The following is an 18,353-nucleotide window of genomic DNA, read 5'->3' as shown; positions in this document are numbered from 1 at the left end:
ACTACACGTCCCATGCTATGTTCCTTCGTTTTGGGTGAGTGCCAGCGTTCATAAGTTGATTCATACGTTCAGTGTAATCATGTTTACAGTACGGGACAGTTGTCCTGCAGCGAGGCAGGGACTCCTAGCATCGTACATAAGTATGATGCTAGGAGCCCGGCTCCCTGCACTGTGTTCGGTCCGGGACTTGCGGCCGAAATACGTCCGTCAATTACGGACGGAATTAGTGTGTGTGCACATACCCTAAGGCTGCAAAAACAGTGCAAATAGAAGCCTTATTGTACAAGGGTATAGTGTACGAAATAGTATAAATTATTAAATGTTTTCAAAGAAACAGCTGAGAACCGACATCCTGTTGTTAAGGGGCACAACATTGTCCTCACAAATACTAATAGTAGAATCACTGACTGAGATCCAAATATGTGTCCCACTATCAAGGCAATTATCTATGATTTGATATATAATATGAATATATATTATGTATATAGTGAAACGTCTTTGAGATGACCAGCCAAAATACTCAGAAAAATTGTCTTTTATGGGGCTGGTCCTCTCAAAGGTAAAAGTATACAGAATAGTGCTTAAAGTGTTTAATGCAGTCAGCAAACATGTACAGTTCACAAATAAACACGCAAAATTATAAAACAGCCTAAAATCATGTAATCAATGACACGGTTTGCACATATCATACTTGTACTTTATTTAAAAAAATAAATCAATTTATTCCCTGCATCTGGGAAGTATTGTCCTTCCCTGCAGGTTTCTACCTTTGACTTCCCAGTTAACTCTACCAGAAACCTGTAGCACATTTTAATCTCATAACAGCTGGAGAACCACAGGTTGAAGAACATATAGTGCTGTTTAGTATCCCTCTCGGACTCCATCATGACACCACCGTTCTACTTAGTGCCCAGCAAAGCTCTACTGTCCTTCTCAGTGTCTATAGCATGGCTCCACTGTCCTTCTCGATGTCCAGCACGGCTCCACTGTCCTATGCAGTGTCCAGCATGGCTCCACTGTCCTTCACTGTCCCCAGCTTGGCTCAACTTTCCTTCGCAGTCCCCAGCATGGCACCATTGTACTTCTTATTCCCCAGTATTGCTCCCCTCTCCTCAGTCCCCAGTTTGTCTCCCATTTATTTAGTAACAAGCATGTCTCCCTCCTACCTCTCAGCACCTCTCTCCTAGGTTTGTTAGCATGATTCTGTATTTGTACTCGTAACTTGCTGGACATATGTATGGCACACACAGTCACTTTAAATTCCTGGACGCCAGAGATAGCATGTAGCATTCCATTATAAGCAAAGGAGAAGAACTGGGGAGAATAATGTGGGATTTATTATTCCAGCTGGACAGAGGAGCAGTAATACACTATATCCTCCATTGGAATTTTTCTTTGCCCTGTGTTTGTGTTTGCATTGTGTTTATGTAAGGCTGTTGAAAGGAACGGTTTTTGGTTGTATTTTTTTGTCAAATTTACTTTTGAAGCATGATGCAACAGGACACAAAATGGAGGCTTATTTTTCTGTCCTGTTAATAGACATCCTGTTGCATCCTAATTTAAATACCTTAAAACTGAGAAATTGGAGTCAGACACTATTTATATAGAAAATTTGAAAAATATAAATTTTATTAATAAAATTTTAAAAATGAGGGGATATAAAATATATAGAGGATCCAAAAACAAGTCTGGACTGTACATGGGCCACAAAAATGTACAAATTGGTATCACGGCAGTAATTGGTACATAAATATAGGTTTAGAGCATGCGTGCTACTAATAGAAGGCAGGTAACATCAGGTATACAAAGGGGAGCACAGCTAGAGAGTCTAGCTTAAATAACCCACATGAGGACCAAGCACGGCAAGTAGTAAATACAGACACAAGAGTGGTAGTATCTGAAGAGGTCCAAAACAGTGTTTAGCGAAGTCTGGGTAGAGTTAAAAACGAAGTAAAGTAACCTGGTGTGCCTTACCCATAGATGTCAGAGAAGTGGCCCAGGGAAAGGAGAGCGCCCCGACGCGCGTTTCGCGTATGCAGCTTTTTCAAGGGGTGCTAGAGACATGTTCAAGCCGAGTTTAAGTAGTCCAATGAAGCGTTCAGATAATGCACTTGCAACCAATGGGAGACCTGGTCAACGGCGCACGCATAATTTAAATGTACCCTTTTTCTACTTAAAAAAAAAACCAGTACATTGCAACAGGATGCAAAAATGTGGTGTAAACAGAGCCTTTTGTTCCGATAGGTTACTGTAATTTAAGACCTCATGCATGGTGTATGGAGTGTGTATGGAATTACATAGAATTCCCACAGGTGATAATACAGACCAGTAGGCACTCCATGTTCTGTCATATGATGCCATATTACGAAAATATTTTCCCTTAGAAGCAATGCTTCTAAGGGAGAATACCTCCATGATACAGGATTCAATGAAAAGTGGCACTTTTCTTTTTCTGTCAGAAATTTATGGAATGCACAAAAAAAATAAAAAATCCTGATTCAGTCTAGGCAATGCTCTCTAACCTAACCAATGAAAAATTGTAGCAAACTATAAGTGGGGTTTGTGAAGCTTCTGCTGATGTATTTAGTGCACAGAGGATTGGGATTTACCAGTTTGGCTGAGTTCACACTAACGTAAAAATGTTCATTTTTCTGCTCCATTATAAGAGCAGAAAAACAAAAATGATGCAGTACCATATCCGTCACATGACGGACAAAAGTGGCGCCTGTCTGACCCCATTGCCCTACAATAGGGTTTATCGGGGTGTTTGCCATTTTGATGGGAAAAGTAGCGCCGCATGCTGCGCTAGTCTTCCCCGTAAATATGACAGAACTGGCGACTAAGCCGTTGACGGTAGTGTGAACAGAGACTTTGCAGCCTTATTCACTGATGACAAATAAATATCTTGAAATTGGTGAAGATTTCAAACACAAATAAGATTTATGAAAATTGCCTAACTGAAAACTAAAAATTAAAGCTTCACAGGGAGTGGTTGATATAGGCAACAAAGAAAGTTTTTCTGTTAGGGCCCGTTCACATCAGCGTCTGGGTTCCGTTGATGGGTTCAGTCAGACTTTTCCGTTGGAGGAATCCATCAACGGAAACCATAGCTTCCGTTTGCATTACCATTGATTTCAATGGTAATGTTTCCGATGCAATTGGTTTCCATTTGTCTCCGTTCCGTAAGGTTTCCAATTCTTGGCAGAAACAATAGCGCAGTCGACTGCACTATCCATTCCGCCAAGGCAACAGAAGCCTGACGCAATGGAGATGAACGGAAACCATTTGTTGCAGAAACATTACCATTGAAATCAATGGTAATGCAAACAGAAGCTTTGGTTTCCGTTTGCCTTTCCATTGATGGGTTCCTCCGGCGGAAAGGTCTGATGAAACCCATCAACAGAACCTACCACTTATGTGAACACAACCTTAGACAGTTTTCATAATTCTCCCAAGTGTATTATTATGCAGTATTTACAAATTAATGTATAAAACCTGAATACCTATTTAAGGTTTGGTAAATAGATGAGAAAGGTGGGAAAATATACCTTGGCTTTGTCAATTTTTACAGTTTTTTTTTATCATCTTTCAACATTTCATTAAAGGGAGTCTGTCACCAGAAATGTACCTATCAAATTAGCAACAGAGTAATATAGTTCAAAAACAGGAGGGTTGGGTCCAGCGCTGTAGATACGATGTCTAGTTAAAACGGGAATCTGTTCCCAAGTTTTATTTTGTCTTCATTAAAATCGTGGTAGGTAGACTACGTGAAGTAGTTGAGGTGACAAGTGGGTATTGTCCAAAAGCAGAGGGAAAAAGAAGTATAGGCGGTAGCCTACGCGTTTCTGACCTTCTCCAGGTCCTTAGTCATGGCTTATGATAAGTCTGACTGTGCAGTCTTCACTTTTTATAACCAGTCTGTCTTGTATGTAATTAGTTAATTGCGGTTCAGAGCCGAAGGAACAGGGAGGAGCCCCGTGGAACGCAATCTTCCATTTTAACACCTGGAAAAAACTGTCCAAGTTCCATTGAGTAAGGTATGGATAAGGTGTTACTTGTTGAGCGTTAAGATCCTATGTCAGAAAAAACGATCTGTGTACTTAGTAATATCTAATATTTCTAATTTTCTTCTTTTTTAAATTCCAACAGAAATAGAAAGGAGCTCAACAGTTTTCATCAGATCGCTGTTCCTCTTCGGTAACTGTGTTTGATGTATATAATATTTATTGCGATATTTGATTATAATAGAAATGTCCTAATATAGTGACTTTAGATACGCAAATACGTTTAGAAAGCTGGCTTAAAGGGTGAAGAAACGCCTATTGTTTACTTGAGTGAAAAAACAATGGATTGTGTATTAATGTGAGAAAGACGTACGTTTAAAATAACAAAAAGTACACTGGTATTAGACTTCTTGATATACATTGATTTTTGATTATCCAATTTCGGGTATTCTTTAAGGTTACTTTATTATTTTACCTTTTTTCCCTGTTAGTTAGTTTTTATTTTTTATTTTTTATTTTTCCCTTTGCGTTTTTTTTATAAGGATTTTTGTGTGTGAATTGGCGGAAATATCTTAAAATTACTACTGAAGTTAAAATTCTGGAAAAATTCAGACATTTCCCATGGAACACGGGAACCTCTTATTAATTGTATATATATTCGGATGTTAATTGTATATATCCTGATGTATTCATATACGTTTGACAGTTTCATTTTTAAGAAGATATATATAGTTTTTAATTTTTTCAAAGTGAGCGAATAGATGTTTTATTGGATATTTATAAGGATAATCCTTGAAGTGGTTCCCAGTCCATATTATTTCTTTAGACATTTATAATTCATAACAGTTTATGAATTAATGTGGTATATTGTTTGAATATAACGTAAACGGATTTCATTATTATTTTTTATTTATTTTTTATTTTTCGTTGTTTATATTATATTTGATAACATGGTATTTTTATGTGTTATTTGGAACAGTTATGAATGTATTCTTGTTTATTATTTGTCGTTGATCTAAATTATTTATGTCTTTTTGGATCGAAATTTTTAATTTTTAATTCTGTCACTATAATACTAGAGTATATTTAAAAATATTTAGTTGGCATATAAGTTCACTGTTTATTTTTAGAGCTGGATTGCCAGTTATAAGTGAAATCGAGGATATCACCATTTTGCGTTTAGTAGTGGAACATGAGATCTTTTCTCAAATTTAAGCCTTTTGGGACCCTTGTTTGGAGACTAAAGATCCAGAAGGCTTCTCTTGTTTGTGTTATATGTCTTATTTTAAATTTCCTGTTTGTACATCCAATATATTTCAGATTACACAATGTACATTCAATTATGTATATGACCGAGTCGGTGTTACAATTCATATAATTTTTAATGGGATGTGTATCAGTATTGGTTGAATTTAATAGTATAAAAAGAATTGTGAATAAACACCTACCTATGCTCAGAGAAGATCCTGCTCTAGATGACATCCTCAGGAATGGATGTAGAATAGTCCCACGTAAGGCTCCATCTCTGGCCACGACACTCTCTCCATCGTTTTTTAATCCCATCAAGACAACTAGTTCTTGGTTAGAACAAAAAGGATTTTTTAGATGTGGAAATAATCCATGTAAAGTATGCTCATATGTGATACCAAAAAAGACATTCACAAATTCAACCAATACTGATACACATCCCATTAAAAATTATATGAATTGTAACACCGACTCGGTCATATACATAATTGAATGTACATTGTGTAATCTGAAATATATTGGATGTACAAACAGGAAATTTAAAATAAGAATTCTTGAACACCTTGGCTACATCCGTAATCCAAATATCCTCAACACATCAAATGTAGCAAAGCACTTTATAACTCAACACAATAGAACAATTGATGGTTTTTCCTGTTACGCGATCGAAAAAATCTATAATCCAAAAAGAGGCGGTGATATTAGACATATAACACAAACAAGAGAAGCCTTCTGGATCTTTAGTCTCCAAACAAGGGTCCCAAAAGGCTTAAATTTGAGAAAAGATCTCATGTTCCACTACTAAACGCAAAATGGTGATATCCTCGATTTCACTTATAACTGGCAATCCAGCTCTAAAAATAAACAGTGAACTTATATGCCAACTAAATATTTTTAAATATACTCTAGTATTATAGTGACAGAATTAAAAATTAAAAATTTCGATCCAAAAAGACATAAATAATTTAGATCAACGACAAATAATAAACAAGAATACATTCATAACTGTTCCAAATAACACATAAAAATACCATGTTATCAAATATAATATAAACAACGAAAAATAAAAAATAAATAAAAAATAATAATGAAATCCGTTTACGTTATATTCAAACAATATACCACATTAATTCATAAACTGTTATGAATTATAAATGTCTAAAGAAATAATATGGACTGGGAACCACTTCAAGGATTATCCTTATAAATATCCAATAAAACATCTATTCGCTCACTTTGAAAAAATTAAAAACTATATATATCTTCTTAAAAATGAAACTGTCAAACGTATATGAATACATCAGGATATATACAATTAACATCCGAATATATATACAATTAATAAGAGGTTCCCGTGTTCCATGGGAAATGTCTGAATTTTTCCAGAATTTTAACTTCAGTAGTAATTTTAAGATATTTCCGCCAATTCACACACAAAAATCCTTATAAAAAAAACGCAAAGGGAAAAATAAAAAATAAAAAATAAAAACTAACTAACAGGGAAAAAAGGTAAAATAATAAAGTAACCTTAAAGAATACCCGAAATTGGATAATCAAAAATCAATGTATATCAAGAAGTCTAATACCAGTGTACTTTTTGATATTTTAAACGTACGTCTTTCTCACATTAATACACAATCCATTGTTTTTTCACTCAAGTAAACAATAGGCGTTTCTTCACCCTTTAAGCCAGCTTTCTAAACGTATTTGCGTATCTAAAGTCACTATATTAGGACATTTCTATTATAATCAAATATCGCAATAAATATTATATACATCAAACACAGTTACCGAAGAGGAACAGCGATCTGATGAAAACTGTTGAGCTCCTTTCTATTTCTGTTGGAATTTAAAAAAGAAGAAAATTAGAAATATTAGATATTACTAAGTACACAGATCGTTTTTTCTGACATAGGATCTTAACGCTCAACAAGTAACACCTTATCCATACCTTACTCAATGGAACTTGGACAGTTTTTTCCAGGTGTTAAAATGGAAGATTGCGTTCCACGGGGCTCCTCCCTGTTCCTTCGGCTCTGAACCGCAATTAACTAATTACATACAAGACAGACTGGTTATAAAAAGTGAAGACTGCACAGTCAGACTTATCATAAGCCATGACTAAGGACCTGGAGAAGGTCAGAAACGCGTAGGCTACCGCCTATACTTCTTTTTCCCTCTGCTTTTGGACAATACCCACTTGTCACCTCAACTACTTCACGTAGTCTACCTACCACGATTTTAATGAAGACAAAATAAAACTTGGGAACAGATTCCCGTTTTAACTAGACATCGTATCTACAGCGCTGGACCCAACCCTCCTGTTTTTGAAGTATTTCTGACGTGTGCCGACACGAGGATCCGTGTGCTGAATTTCTTGTGACAAGGTGAGCTGGAGGATTTTTTCCACACTTTTTTCCTGTAGAGTAATATAGTGTAGGCTCACTTGAATGTAACGTTATTTTCCTTTTTCACATGAGTGCCTCCCTTGCAGAGATAATCACTTTGCTCCAAAATGCTCATTTGCATGTATTGAATAATGGAGGCATCACCGTCGCTCCCAAATGCTCTGTCTTCTTTCCCCTGTCTATCCTTCCCATCTTTTATTGATTAACAGGGGCCAGGCAGTATAATAGCCTAGTTTACGCTTGACCTCGTTGTATCTGAACGAGCGTGTGGCTCTGCTTCATAATTGGCGCATGCGCAGTACACCCTTGACGTTTCACCGGTCTAATCGGCAGTACTGTGCATGCACCAATGACGTCAGACTACACCCAGAAGAGATGGGACTCGGAATCGCAGAGCAGAAGAGGGTGGCAAAGGAGGCACCCATGTAGAAAAGGAAAAACTTTACATTCAGGTGAGCCTACACTCAGGGGCGTAACTAGGAAATACTGGGCCCCATAGCAAACTTTTGACTGGGGCCTCCCTCCCCTGGGAGTCACACAACCCCCCCTTGTAGATAGTGCCTTTTTTAAAGCCCCCTGTAGATAACGCCATACAGCCCCCCTGTAGATAACGCCATACAGACCCCTCTGTAGATAACGCCATACAGCCCCCTCTGTAGATAACGCCATACAGCCCCCTCTGTAGATAACGCCATACAGCAACCCCCTGTAGATAACGCCATACAGCCCCCACTGTAGAGAACGCCATACAGCCCCCCCTGTAGAGAACACCATACAGCCCCCTGTGGATAGGAGATACATGTCTTTTGTTTAATGGCAGAGCGGGGAGATACCTCCCTGCTCTGCCGTAGTGTTCAGTGGTGTCGCGCTGTAGCAGCCATAGTGGCTGCTTGCGGCACCTTCAGCCATGGTGGGGGCCCGTGTTGGCGGGCGACACGGGCCCCCTCATGCAGCGGGCCCCGTAGCAGCCGTAGCGGTAGTTACGCAACTGCCTACACTATATTACTCTGTTGCTAGTTTGATAGGTACATTTCTGGCGGCACACTCCCTTTAAATCATTCACCTAAAGTACTTTTTTTTTTTAATGTAAATGTATTCTGTTTTCTAGAGATAACTCAGAAATATATGAAGGTGCATTACCTTGTACACCAGAAAGGAAGACCTTATCGACATCATTACAGCATGTTGTAATAACAGAAACGGAAAGACCAGGTTGGTAAAAAACGCTGTCAGAATTTAATCTGGGACTACATACTTAGTTTTAATCATAATTCACATGCATTTTGTAGCTGCACATGACAGCCATATATTTAGTACCAAAAACTTAAAATATAGGTCAACAATGCTGTGAAGTATGAGAGTTCAGGAAGCTGGTAACCACACGTAATAACTTCTAAGTTATTTGCTATAGTGCTACAACTTAAAACAATTCTGTTATGAGGTCTTGACATGATTATATATATATATATATATATATATATATATATATATATATATATATATATATCTATGTGTAATGACAGGGTAGGGAGACAGACAGGTGAGCCCTAATCTACCCGCCACTCAGTCCCTGCCTACTTGCAACGACCCATCCTAAGCAACGGGGTACAACTGGGCGACGGTCCCTACGCTCAGTAAGTGCAAGACAGACAAACAGACAAGGGTACACAGAAGCTAGGGAAAACGGGGCAGCTGCCCAAGGAGAAACCGTGAGCAACAAGAGTAGTGAACGAGCCGAGTCAAACCAGGAGAGAACGAGGTACAAAACGCTGAGCAGGAGAGTGGTCAGAAAGCCAAGGTCAATAACAAGCAGATGATGAGTAGTACAAGCAGCAGCAAGCCAGGAAACAAGCATAGAAGAATCACAGCTAAAGGAGGAACAGGAAAGGCAGGTATAAATAGACAGTGGGCGGGAGCTAGCTCCGTCTGGCCAGGCTGTGACAGGCTCTCCCACTCCTAAGCCTGCCATCCTGAGTGGTGGAAGATGGAGTCAGTCTCACAGACATAGGAGCAGGTGCAGACTGATTGCCCACGGGCGTCGACACAGAAGCTGTGTCTGGCAAATAGTTTACAGTACCCCCCCTTTTATGAGGGGCCACCGGATCCTTTCTAGGTGGACCTGGTTTATTGGGGAAACGAGGGTGGAACCTCCTGAGCAATACCCCAGCGTAAACATCCTGGGCGGGTACCCAAGTCCTCTCCTCAGGCCCGTATCCCCTCCAATGGACCAGGTACTGGAGGGAGCCTTGGACCATCCTGTTGTCCACAATCTTGGCCACCTCTAATTCTACCCCCTCAGGGGTGAGAACAGGGATCGGAGGTTTCCTCGAGGGAGCTAAGGACGGGGAGCAGCGTTTAAGGAGGGAGGCATGAAAGACGTCGTGCACTCGAAAAGACGGGGGCAACTCCAGTCGGAAGGAGACAGGGTTAAGGACTTCAATGACCTTGTACGGCCCTATAAACTGGGGAGCAAACTTCATGCACGGGACTTTAAGGAGCAAATTTTTAGAAGATAGCCACACCAGATCCCCGACCACAAACAAGGGATTAGTAGAACGTCTTCTATCTGCCTGAGTCTTTTGTATGCTCTGGGACGACTCTAGCTTCTTCTGAACCAGGGCTCAGACTGTGCAGAGTTCCCGATGAACGACATCTACCTCGGGATTGTTGGAACTACCAGGTGAAACGGAGGAGAACCGTGGATTAAACACAAAATTACATAAAAAGGGGGAGACCCCTGACGAGTTACTGACCCGGTTATTAAGGGAAAATTCAGCGAGGGGAATGAATGAGACCCAATCATGTTGACAGTCAAAGATAAAACACCTTAAATATTGTTCTAGAGACTGATTTGTCCTCTCCGTTTGGCCATTAGTTTCAGGATGGAAAGCCGAGGAGAAGGACAGATCAATCTCCAAGTTTTTACAGCAGGCTCTCCAAAACAATGAAACAAATTGTACCCCTCTGTCAGAAACAGTATTGACAGGAACCCCATGAAGACGCAGGATGTGTTTGACAAACAAGATAGCTAACGTCTTAGCATTGGGTAGTTTCTTGAGGGGCAGAAAGTGGCACATCTTACTGAAGCGGTCTACTACAACCCACACCACCGACTTGCCTTGAGATGGAGGCAAATCGGTGATAAAATCCATGCAGATATGGGTCCAAGGTCTCTGGGGAACGGGCAAAGAACATAGTAAGCCCGCTGGTCGGGACCTGGGAGTCTTGGACCTAGCACAAACCTCACAAGCGGTGACGTAGGCCTTAACGTCTTTAAACAATCCAGGCCACCAGTAGTTTCTGGCAATGAGGTGGATGGCCAGATAGTGCAGAGTCATGATTTTCCCTAAGTACCCTTAGCCGGAGTTGCAGGGGAACAAACAGCTTGTTCTCAGGAAGGTTCCCGGGAGCTGAACTTTGATCAGCCGCAATTTCAGAGACTAAATCAGAATCAATAGAGGAAATGATTATACCTGGAGGCAAAATACAAGCAGGATCTTCCTCCGAAGGAGGGCTGGCCATGAAGCTACGCGACAGTGCGTCAGCCTTAATATTTTTAGACCCAGCCCTATAGGTGACCAAAAAGTTGAATCTGGTAAAAAATAACGCCCATCGAGCTTGTCTCGGGTTTAGCCTCTGGGCAGATTCTAAGAAAACCAGATTCTTGTGGTCGGTAATGACCGTTACCTGGTGCCTAGCCCCCTCCAGGAAGTGGCGCCACTCTTCAAATGCCCATTTAATGGCTAAGAGTTCGCTGTTGCCAATATCATAGTTACTCTCAGTGGGCGAAAACTTCCTGGAGAAGTAGGCACAGGGACGGAGATGGGTGAGGGACCTGGTACCCTGGGACAAGACAGCACCCACTCCCACCTCGGAGGCGTCAACCTCCACGATGAATGGCTCCATTTGGTTGGGCTGAACCAGCACTGGGGCCGAGATAAAGCACTTCTTAAGGACCTCAAAAGCCTGGACAGCCTCAGGAGGCCAGTGGAGGAGATCAGCACCTTTGCGAGTGAGATCCGTAAGAGGCTTAGCGATGACCGATAAGTTAGCAATAAATCTCCTGTAATAATTAGCGAATCCCAGGAAGCACTGTAACGCCTTCAGGGAGGCAGGTTGGACCCATTCCGCCACAGCCTGGACCTTGGCGGGGTCCATGCGGAATCCATGAGGAGTGAGGATTTGACCCAAAAATGGTATCTCTTGCACCCCAAACACACATTTTTCGGTCTTAGCAAACAGTTTGTATTCCCGAAGGACCTGGAGCACCTTCCTGACATGCTCAATGTGGGAGGACCAGTACTTGGAAAACACAAGTATGTCATCAAGGTACACTACAAGAAATACCCCCAGGTAGTCTCTTAAAATCTCATTTATGAAATTCTGGAAGACCGCGGGAGCATTACACAACCCAAAGGGCATGACGAGGTATTCAAAATGACCTTCGGGCGTGTTAAACGCAGTCTTCCACTCATCCCCCTCTTTGATGCGGATAAGGTTATAAGCCCCCCGTAGATCAAACTTAGAAAACCATTGGGCCCCCTGAACCTGATTAAAGAGATCAGGAATCAAAGGAAGGGGGTACTGGTTCCTTACAGTGACCTTATTCAAGTTCCGGTAGTCGATGCACGGCCTAAGACCACCATCCTTCTTCCCTACGAAGAAGAAGCCAGCACCTACCGGAGAAGTAAAGAGGCGAATGTAACCCTTGGCCAGGCATTCCTGGATATACTCTCTCATGGCTTCACGTTCGGGACAAGAGAGATTGAATATCCTACCCTTAGGGAGCTTAGCTCCTGGTACCAAATCGATTGCGCAATCGTATTCTCTATGAGGAGGTAACACTTCGGAGGCCTCTTTAGAGAAAACATCAGCGAAGTCCTGAACAAACTCAGGTAGAGTGTTCACCTCCTCAGGGAGAGAAATAGAATTAACAGAAAAACATGACGTCATGCATTCATTACAACGTTTGGTAAGATCCCCAGTATTCCAGTTAAACATGGGATTATGTATCTTCAACCAGGGAAGGCCTAAAACCAAATCGGACGATAATCCCTGCATCACCAGTACAGAGCACTGCTCCAAATGCATGGAGCCAACAAGGAGTTCAAAAACAGGGGTATGCTGTGTAAAATAACCATTAGCAAGAGGAGTGGAGTCGATACACACTACCGGGACAGGTTTAGGCAAATCAATCAATGGCATAGCTAGAGACATAGCAAATTCCACAGACATAATATTAGCCGAAGACCCTGAATCCACGAAGGCACTGCCGGTAGCAGACCTACCACCAAAAGAGACCTGAAAGGGAAGCAAGATTTTATTAGGTTTCATCTTTACGGGAAATACCTGTGCGCCCAAGTGACCTCCCCGATGATCACTTAGGCACGGAAGTTCTTTAGGCTGCTTATTCTTACGCCTAGGACAGTTGTTCACTTGATGCTTGTCATTCCCACAGTAGAAGCAGAGACCATTCTTCCTGCGGAACTCTCTACGTTGGGGGGACACGGAGGCCCCGAGTTGCATAGGTACATCCGAGTCTTCCGTGCAAGAACGAAGCAACGGAACCTCGGGAGGCATCATGGGGGAGTCAGAGGAGAAGGCACAAAAACGTTCAAGTCGTCGTTCCCTGAGACGTCGGTCAAGTCGTACCGCTAAAGCCATAACCTGATCTAGGGAGTCAGCAGAGGGATAGCTAACTAGCAGGTCTTTCAGGGCATTCGACAGACCCAACCTAAACTGGCACCTCAAGGCAGGGTCATTCCACTGAGAAGCTACACACCACTTCCTAAAGTCAGAACAATGCTCCTCTACAGGTCTCTTACCCTGACGTAAGGTCACCAGCTGACTCTCGGCAAAGGCAGTCTTGTCAGTCTCGTCATAAATGAGCCCGAGAGCAGAAAAGAAAAGATCAACGGAGGAAAGTTCAGGGGCGTCAGGAGGCAAGGAGAAGGCCCATTCTTGGGGCCCGTCCTGGAGCCGGGACATAATTATACCCACCCGCTGGCTCTCAGAACCTGAGGAGTGGGGCTTGAAACGAAAAGTCTACAACTCTCCCGAAAGGAGAAAAAAGTCTTCCGGTCCCCTGAGAACCGGTCAGGCAACTTGAGGTGGTGTTCGAGAGGTGAGGTGGGGGGCACTACCAGTGAAGCATCACGCAGGTTGTCTCTCTGAGCCAGGGCCTGGACCTGTCGGGAGAGGTTCTGCATCTGCTGAGCCAGGGTCTCAAGGGGGTCCATAGATGTGTCATGGACCAGGGTAGACTAGGTATATGGGCCTGTGATTATGTAATGACGGTAGGGAGACAGACAGGTGAGCCCTAATCTACCCGCCACTCAGTCCCTGCCTACTTGCATAGACCCGTCCTAAGCGACGGGGTACAACTGGGCGACGGTCCCTACGCTCAGTAAGTGCAAGACAGACAAACAGACAAGGGTACACAGAAGCTAGGGAAAACGGGGCAGCTGCCCACGGAGACACTGTGAGCAACAAGAGTAGTAAACGAGCCGAGTCAAACCAGGAGAGAACGAGGTACAAAACGCTGAGCAGGAGAGTGGTCAGAAAGCCAAGGTCAATAACAAGCAGATGATGAGTAGTACAAGCAGCAGCAGCAAGCCAGGAAACAAGCATGGAAGAATCACAGGCAAAGGAGGAACAGGAAGGGCAGGTATAAATAGACAGTGGGCGGGAGCTAGCTCCGTCTGGCCAGGCTGTGATAGGCTCTCCCACTCCTAAGCCTGCTATCCTGAGTGGTGGAAGATGGAGTCAGTCTCACAGACATAGGAGCAGGTGCAGACTGATTTCCCATGGGCGTCGACACAGAAGCTGTGTCTGGCAAATCCTTTACAATATCTGTATATGTGTATATATATATAGTGTGTCTCCATTATATGTCTTTCCCCAGTATCTCAGCCTTGATCAAATATGATATATCTTAAAGTGTAACTGCAGTCAAAAGTATTCAGCTTTTACGTGAATGGTGCTACTACAGAGATCCCCTGCTGTCCCCTACTAGGTCATATCTGAAGACTGTGCTGTATAAGGTGGGAGGTCGTACAGGGGCAAAATACTGATGAACATCCACTCTCACATCTATCATCCATGAGGGGGGTGACTGCTTAGTGTTAATATTTGTCGAAGTAGCCTGGGTTTGGGAGAGCTAAAGGTACTCTAGGAATCAGACATGATGGGGGAAACATTTTTCCCTGTGGTGGATGACTTTTCAGCTGACAGGTAGCAGAGTTACATGAAGGGGAATTACTTTTCATTGATGTCTAGATTGTACCGCAGTTCAGGGAAGAAGACAGAAGTTGCTGGAGGTGAGGAGAATTTTATTATTCTTCGTATTACGAACCTTATTTTTTTTCTTTTGCAGGTTCCGCTGGGATGTTTGGACTACCTCGTAGATTCGTTGGACTACTTCCATGATCTACAGTTTTTCTTAAAATAAAAACGTGAAAGAGGGTTATGTGGGGGAGTTCTTATTTCAATAAAAAATATTTTCTTATGTGTCTGTTTTTTTAATCCTTTATTAGCGCCTTGGTAATGGCAGTCGTCTGATTGACAGCGTCCACTACTAAGGTGGGGCTTAGTGTTAGCCAGTAAAAAGGCTAGCACTAACCCCCATTATTACCCTGATACCCACCGCCTCCAGGGGTGTCGGGAAGAACCGGGTACGATCCAGTACCCGACCATCTGTAGTGATGGCCGGACTCTAGGGCGGCTGCAGGCTGGTATTATTAGGCTGGGAAAGGCCAGAAACCGTGGGCCTTCCCACCCTGGTAATGCTAGCCTGCTGCTATGTTGTATCTGGCTGGTTATGAAAATAGGGGGGGGATGCAATGTCGTTTTCTTCATTTATTATTATTTTTTTTTTAATAACGTCGTGGGGTCCCCCCCATTTTCCATAACCAGCCAAATACAACACAGCAACAGCCTAGCATTACAAGGGTGGGAAGGGCCACGGTTTTTGGCCCTTTCCAGCCTCATAATACCAGCCTGCAGTCGCCCCAGTGTCAGACCATCACTACATATGGTGAGGTACTGGATCGTACCCGGCTCTTCCCAGCACTCCTGGTGGCGTTGGGTACAGGGGTAATAATGGGGGGGTTAGTCTTAGCCTTTTTACTGGCAAACACTAAGCCTCACCTTAGTAATGGACGTTGTCAATCAGACTACTGCCATTACTAAGGCGTTATTAAAGTATTAAAGAAAACACAGACACATAAGAATTTTTTTTTTTATTGAAATAAGATCTTCCCCACACTCTTTGACCATTTAAAAAAAACAAAACGTAGGTCATCGAAATAGTCCAACGAATCTACGACGTAGTCAAAACAGTCCAGCTGAACCTGCAAAACAAAAAAATAAAGTTAGTAATATGAAAAATAAAAAAGTCACCTTATAGTCACCTTCAGCGATTTCTGTCTTCTCTCCTGTGACGCAATAGAAGCTATGAACTTCTGAAACGTCATATATTACAAATTAAAAGGGCTTTCCCCACAAACACATGTATCCCCTATCCACAAGATAGGGGATACATGTGTGATTGCTGGGGGTCCGAACACTGGGTCCCCCAGCGATGAGAACTGGGGACCGAAAGTACCCCGAAGTTGCAGGTGCTCCATTCATTTCTAGGGACTTTGGGGACCGCTGTCTCCGGCAGCTCCATAAAAATTTATGAAGCAATGGACGAGCAAGTGCACTAGCACTCCATTCTCATGGAGCACTTCGGGGGAATTTCGGTCCCCCGATCTCATCGCTGGGGGTCCCAGTGGTCAGACCCCCAGCGATCACACATGTATCCCCTATTCTGTGGATAGGGATACATGTGGTTGTGGGAAAATCCCTTTAAAGGGGTTTTGCAATCCCTAAAACCTGATGGCCTATTCTCAGTATAGGCCATCAATAGCTGATGGGTCGGGGTCAGATTCCCGGGACCCCCGCCAATCAGCATTTTTAAGGGCCCTTAGTTTTTTCTTGCTCACTGTGAATTCACAGGTATTGCAGCCTTTTCTCCCAATTCACTTCAATGTTAGAAGGCTGCAATACTGTGAACCGCCGCTACATCTGTGTCGGAGATTCACAGTGAGCAATAAAAAATGAAGGGGAAGCAGCGTCTGCACCTTCAAAAATACTGATCGGCGGGGGTCCCGGGAGTCGGACCTCGACCTATCATCTTTTGATGGCCTATCCTGAGGATAGGTCATGGATTTTTAGGGACTGGATAACCCCTTTAACTCCATATGGAGAATCCATTCAGGCATTTTTATATTTAAAGTGTAGCTAAACGTTTAACAAACTTCTGACATGTCATAGTGACATGTCAGAGGTTTTGATTGGTGGGGGTCCGAGCACTGAGACCCCCACCAATCGCTAAAACTAAGCAGCTGAAGCGATCATGTGTGCGCTCAGCCGCTTCATTTCTGTTCGGCTTTTTCAGGAAATCTGATGTATCGGAACGGGCTCATAGATTTTCTATTGAGCCCATCCTCCGATACATTGATTTCCGGAAAAAGCCGAACAGAAATGAAGCACGCTCGGACCCCCACCAATCCAAACTTCTGACATGTCACTATGACATGTAAGTAGTTTGTTAAACGTTCAGCTACACTATAAAAAGAATGTGCCTGGAGACACTAGCGTTTCTAAAATCATAAAATAATGTAATCTATATTATGATTTTAGAAACACTAGTGTTCCCAGGCACTAAATTGTTTTTACTCTCTACTCACCACTGTCCTCCTGTGTCTGTTTTCTTTTTCTCTGCTCCGCTTGATACTGTGCTGCCCCAATGCTCTGATCCTTAGCTCCAGGCAGAACGCTGTTACGCCGAGCGTCATAGTGACGTGGTCCAGCTGGGCGCAGGTATTACGTCATTGGGGGAGCGTGGCTGGCGACAGGGAGTGTCCGCCACACCCTGGAGCCCAGCGGGACATTTTTCAGACCCACTGGGACAGCGGTGAGAAACCGGGACTGTCCCGCCGGATCTGGGACGGTTGGGAGCTATTAGATAGATAGATAGATAGATAGATAGATAGAAGTTTAATTGAGAAATGTTTTTTTTTTATTACCACTGATTCTATTACACTAATACTATTATACTATTACAGCAGTCCCACGAGGGGGGTGGGGCGCGAGGTGTCGAAGGGGGGGGGGGCTGCAAAAAGAATGTGCCTGGAGACACAAGAGTTTCTGAAATCATAAAATAATGTTATTTATTTAATGGTTTTAGAAACGCTGGTGTTCCCAGGCACTAAATTGTTTAAACTCTCTACTCACTGTCCTGTGGCTTCTTTTTCTCTGCAGTGCTCTGCTCTGGTGTGTCTGCTACGCCCTGCTCCCTCGCTCCAGGCAGACTGCTGTTGCTGTGTTGCGCTGAGTGTCACAGTGATGTGGTTATGCTGAGCGCAGGCAGCATCGTTGCAGGATGCGTGGCTGGCAACTGGGAGGGTCCGGGGCAGGGCAGGGACATTGTTCAGACCGCCCGGGACGGCGGGACAGCGGTGAAAAAACGGGACTGTCCCACCGGATCCGGGGCGGTTGGGAGCTATGCATTAAAGGTCACTTCAAAGTATATGAATATATCACTTGCATATAAAAAACAATGGAAGCATATCTATATATGGCATCAGGAAATGCTCTTAAGCCCCCTACATTGGGATGACAGGTTCAGTTTCGTTAATACTGAACC

The 18,353-nt window shown here is 42.9% G+C and overlaps 1 protein-coding gene across 1 annotated transcript in view; it reads left to right on the top strand.

Annotated features, from left to right (window-relative positions):
- Positions 1–18,353, top strand: part of LOC142742095 (uncharacterized) — a 380,698-nt gene that overhangs the window by 172,654 nt on the left and 189,691 nt on the right. Inside the window, exon 4 of the mRNA XM_075851566.1 lies at positions 8,769–8,872. Coding sequence (XP_075707681.1) covers positions 8,769–8,872 — 104 coding nt within the window. The remainder of the gene's footprint in view (positions 1–8,768; positions 8,873–18,353) is intronic.

The sequence above is a fragment of the Rhinoderma darwinii genome, chromosome 1 (assembly GCF_050947455.1).
Source record: "Rhinoderma darwinii isolate aRhiDar2 chromosome 1, aRhiDar2.hap1, whole genome shotgun sequence".
In the NCBI taxonomy this organism is placed as follows: Eukaryota; Metazoa; Chordata; class Amphibia; order Anura; family Rhinodermatidae; genus Rhinoderma; species Rhinoderma darwinii.
This window is presented reverse-complemented; position numbering and strand designations above follow the sequence as displayed.